This window comes from Nilaparvata lugens, unplaced genomic scaffold (genome assembly GCF_014356525.2).
Source record: "Nilaparvata lugens isolate BPH unplaced genomic scaffold, ASM1435652v1 scaffold10969, whole genome shotgun sequence".
NCBI classification, from domain to species: Eukaryota; Metazoa; Arthropoda; class Insecta; order Hemiptera; family Delphacidae; genus Nilaparvata; species Nilaparvata lugens.
This window is the reverse complement of record NW_024089635.1, coordinates 1-4,938: the sequence shown is the minus strand read 5'-3', so window position 1 is coordinate 4,938 and position 4,938 is coordinate 1. Positions and strand designations below refer to the sequence as shown.

Genomic DNA, 4,938 nt, shown 5'->3' with positions numbered 1-4,938 from the left:
CCCCCACCAACTTTTTGACGCATTGACAACCTCGCTCTAATTGAAACTTCTCTTTAGACTTTTTTAATTCGTATGAAATTACAACTAGCCAACGAGTTTTGATTGATGCTGGTCCAGCCAAAATCAACGATGCAGGTAACGGATAGTAATTTAGCATTTTGCAAACTCTATTTACGTACTTGGAGTATACCTACGATTTTTTTCTACGTAGGATATGATTATAATACTTGATAATTAACCGGTATTCAACTCATGTTCTGCATCACTTAGGATAGGATTATACTAATTGATATAATTAACCAGTATTCCACTCTGTTCTGTATTTGTTTTTATTGCATTTTGCCAATTTGTTTATGAATTGTACGGCAAATGAGTTTGAATTTGACTTGAAAAACAATTAATACCATTACATGACGACATATGGCCTTCACAAAAGTAATTAGTGAATTTACTAATGTCATGGAGTAAGCTGAAGGATAAATTATTATACATGAAAGATCCAATAATAATCATTTTCATGATACAGGAAATGGTTGAAAGATTGAATTTTAGAAGTACCTAAATATAAAATACATACATTTTAATCCCAGAAATCTATTTTAAAACCATGATTTTATAATATTATGTGTTGAAATTTTCAATAAACATTTATAATTAGCAATTTGGAGATATAATATATTACAACTATTTTTGTAAATCATGCATGAACCTTTTTATGTGTCTTCAAATGTATTCTACGTTTGAACCTCTTAGAGCAAACTTGACATTGGAATGGTCTTTCACCACTGTGCGTTCTCAAATGGTTTGTTAGGCATGAATTCGTAACAAAAGCCTTGGTGCAAAAATTGCATCGATATGGTCTTTCGCCAGTGTGAATTCTTAAGTGAATGTTTAAACGACTTTTCCTTGTAAACGTTTTATAGCAAATTTTACATTGATGAGGTCTTTCACCAGTATGTGTAAGAAAATGTATGTTCAGTTCAGTTTTTTGTTTAAAAGCTTTGCTGCAAAGACTGCATTGGAATGGAGTTTCACCAGTGTGAGTTCTTATATGTTGGATTAAATGATTGCTTTGTCTAAAAAGTTTACTGCAGAATTCACATTGGTATGGCTTTTCGTCGGTATGTATTCTTAAATGCAGCTGCAAATTTGTATTATTCAAGAAACACTTACTGCAAACTTCACATTGGTACCGTAATTCATTATTGTTGGTACTTGTATTTTCAATGGAATCTCGTTTCTGTGAGGAACATTTGCTAGACACTTCACAATCAAGCCGTTTTTCACCAGTGTGTATTTTTTCATTATTGTCGGTATCAACTTTTCCAGTGAAAACCTCAAGGCATAATGTTTCCTGGTTATCCTTCCCTCCATGAGCACCTGCTGAACAATTTGCAATAGGCCTACTTGATGAATCCGACGCAGTTTCAACTTCTTGATTCGATGTGATGAGTTCATCATCATATTCCTCCTCCTTTGAACTGGTAGATGAAGATAACTCGAGATCATCAGCTATTTGCGTCTTCCTTAAGTCATCTGTAAAAAAGTTAAATCCAACTTTATGAGAATTTGAGAATCATCAACATATTGTATTTATGTATATAATTTATTTGCTCTGAAACAAATTTGCCGACCAAGAATTGTAGTACATTGATTTGGCGTAGAGAATACAGTCCGAAACTTATAATATTATTGTACAAGTAATGCACACACGCGTGTAGAGCACAACCTAAAATTTAGTTAATAACCTCCACAAGCGCGGCTGGTGGCATGTGTAAGTACTATTACTCCTCTACACGGCTGCTCAGTTTGAAGGGCATTGCGTTCTTCCAGCTTGGTTTGGTTAGTGAAAGTATAGCCTACAGTTCTGGTGTTATTTCAATACGAATTGAAAAACGCGCTGTAATAGAATTTTTAACTGCTGAGTAGAGGGCCCTACACACCTACGGATTTGGCCTGTCTTGGCTCGGCTCCAGAGAAATCCGTGAGTGTGTAGGCGATTTTATTGCCAGCCGAGCCAGGCCAAATCCGTCAAGAGCTACTGGCGCAGCTCGGCTCGGCTCAGCTCGGGCGAAATCCGTGAGTGTGTAGGCTCACCCGGCCGGGCGTGTGTAGTTAGCAAAAATCGAAATCACCTAAAAATCGAGATAGCACAATTTTGATTTCAGATTGCAAAATTTTGATTTCAGATTCAGATTCAGCGCCCTCGAATTAGTAAAATAGTCGCGGGAACTCTAAAATAGTCGAAAATAAAAACTCTGTGAGCACTCTAATGTTATTAATGAGGATTCTATTTATATAAAGAATCTGGTTGAACCTATAGCAAGAAAGTACTAGTACTGTACAATAATAATACCAGTGTTTACCAACATTTTTATTAGCTGTAGAATAAACATATTTCAATTTTTTATTCAATAAAAATGAACTTATTTTTAAATTATTTTTGTCTAATTGAGTGAAATTTACTGAGGAAGCTGAAATTGAATCACAATTTTTTAGTCTCTTTTTTACAGGATAATATAGAGTATGAAAACCTTTTTCAATCAATGAATTGTCATCCCATTGCACAAAAACAGCATTACTAAATATATATCCAAATAATTGAACAAAATAAATGATAGTATCATGAACAAAATAGTATTAATGCAATAAGAAAAAGAAAAATTAGTAGATAATTGGAAAATGACAGATTAATTGTTATAACTAAGAAAGCAGAAAGCTATGTCCAGGAGGAAGAGAGAATAGAGAAAAATAAGGTGACAGGGAGAGAGAGAGAAGAAAGAGAAGTAAAACATATATTAAAAAGTAACTACAAATAAAGCACAATTACTTTTAAGTGGCGTTGAAAGATCTGATAATGAAACTGCACTTCAGCAGACCTAAAAAAGCCTACTGAATTCACATCCGTCAGAGATTGATTGATTGAGTACTTTATTTATGTAGATTACAATATATACTGGCTTATACACTTATATACAATAGCTTACAATACAGCAAATTATAGATGAATTTACATAATATAGACTGAGAAATAAAATTGAACTGTATATGATAATAAAAAGCAATTTGTAATATAATAACTATAGATAATTATATTGTTATGCAGAGAGAGAGAGAGAGAGAGAGAGAGAGAGAGAGAGAGATTTTTTTTTTTTTTTTTTTGATTGATTGATTTTTTATTGAGTGCTAGGTCTAGTAAGACCCATTGCACATTACAACAAAACATAACATCACAAAAATAATAGAATGTAAAAACAAAGATAAATATTCTAAGAACTTAGAATTAAATAGGTATTGAGATTACAATAAAATATTAATTATAATTAATACTAATTATAATGAAATGAGAATATTAAACTACAATAAAAAACTAGAAAATAATTACTGCAGCATTAAAACAAGCAATAACTCAATCAATACCAGCAATGAAAATTAAAACAGAAAAACAAAGTAAATACATTTTCAGCAAATTAGTAGATAGAAAAGAGAATAAAACTTGCATTGATATTTCCTTGAAAAAAAAATTGAACTGTTATTAAACAGTGGAGAAAAAAAAATGTATCTATATAATTATAGGCTATACTATCAAACCAAAAATAATCAAAGTAATACATGTTATAATGAAGTGTGTAAATAATATAAACTATTTATAAATGGATGTAGAAGACAAATTTTTAATACATATAGTATGGATCAATGTAAAACAGATAATCGTTAAAGGACTAGTCACTCATCAATCATAAGCAAATGAGCATGCAATCTTTTCTTAAACGGGAGAGAGGACGTGGAAAACACAATGTGAGTTGGAAGGGCGTTCCACTCTCTGCTTGCTGTTGTGATGAAAGACGAATTGAATATGGATGTACGGTGATGAGGAATTTGAAGAGTGAATTGATGTGACCTGGTTTGACGAGCAGTATGAACGGATGATAACAAGTGAATGAGTTACGCAGATAGCATGGTCCTTCATTTTCACAATTATTTTATATACCAGAATCAGGAGGAAATATTTCCTTCGATTCTTGAGTTTTAGCCATTCCAGTTGCATAAAGTAAGGTTATATGCTCATCCCGCCTGGCATCGTAGATGTATCTTATTGCATAATTGAGGGATCTCTGCATCCTACCATTCAATTCATCTGTCAGGTCAACGATACGGTTGAGCAATAATCAAGAAAGGGTATTATAATGATCTGACCAATATGATACGTGTGCTTTGAGGCAGGAATGTTTCAGACGTTTGAGCTGGTGCATGCCTGCAAACACTCTGTTACATACATGAGTGGTCTGCTCCTTCCAGCTAAGAGAGAGAGAGAGAGAGAGCGTGAGTGTGTGTGTGTAGAGAGACAGATAACATAACAATAAGGAGGAAATGGTAGTGAAAATGGTCAGAGTTGAATTCATATTCACTCTTTCATATTCATAGTGATTCTCTGATTTCATATTTGGATTCATCTTTTTAATGTTTAAAATTAATAAAAGTTTTAAAAATGTTCATGTTTAGACCTGAACTTTCAAGTGTTTAATCACTTCTAAAATCCTTTGCCTGTCCCTTTGTGAGCAAAAAAATTATTATCTTATTAACCTAGTACGTTTTTACTATGATAATAGAAAGCTATATTAAAACAGTCGTAATTCCCTTGTTTTCGGGTATTTTCGAAAATGGGACTTACGCTTAAAAGAATTTGGGGTAGCTGAATTCAAATCTGAAATCAAAATCCTATATCTCCATTATTGGACGATTAGATTTTGGTGGAGAGGATAGCCTTGAAAAGTAGGGCAGGCCGGGCTCGTGTTGCTTACTACTAGTGTGTAGTAATTTTGCTCCGAGTCGTTCAAGGACACAGGCCAAGACAGGCCAAATCCGTAGGTGTGTAGTGCTCTTAAGAGAATCCTAGTGAGATTCATTATCGTTAGGGCTGTTATATTGTGATGATAC

The 4,938-nt window shown here is 33.3% G+C and overlaps 1 protein-coding gene across 1 annotated transcript; it reads right to left on the bottom strand.

Annotated features, from left to right (window-relative positions):
* Positions 1–212: 212 nt before the first annotated feature.
* LOC120355391 (zinc finger protein 239-like) lies at positions 213–1,537 on the bottom strand (the record flags this gene model as incomplete). The annotated part of the gene is given in 1 exon segment (XM_039443753.1): positions 213–1,537. A coding segment is annotated over 1 exon segment (840 nt), but the record flags the coding sequence as incomplete, so codon positions are not given.
* Between the last annotated feature and the right edge of the window lie 3,401 nt (positions 1,538–4,938).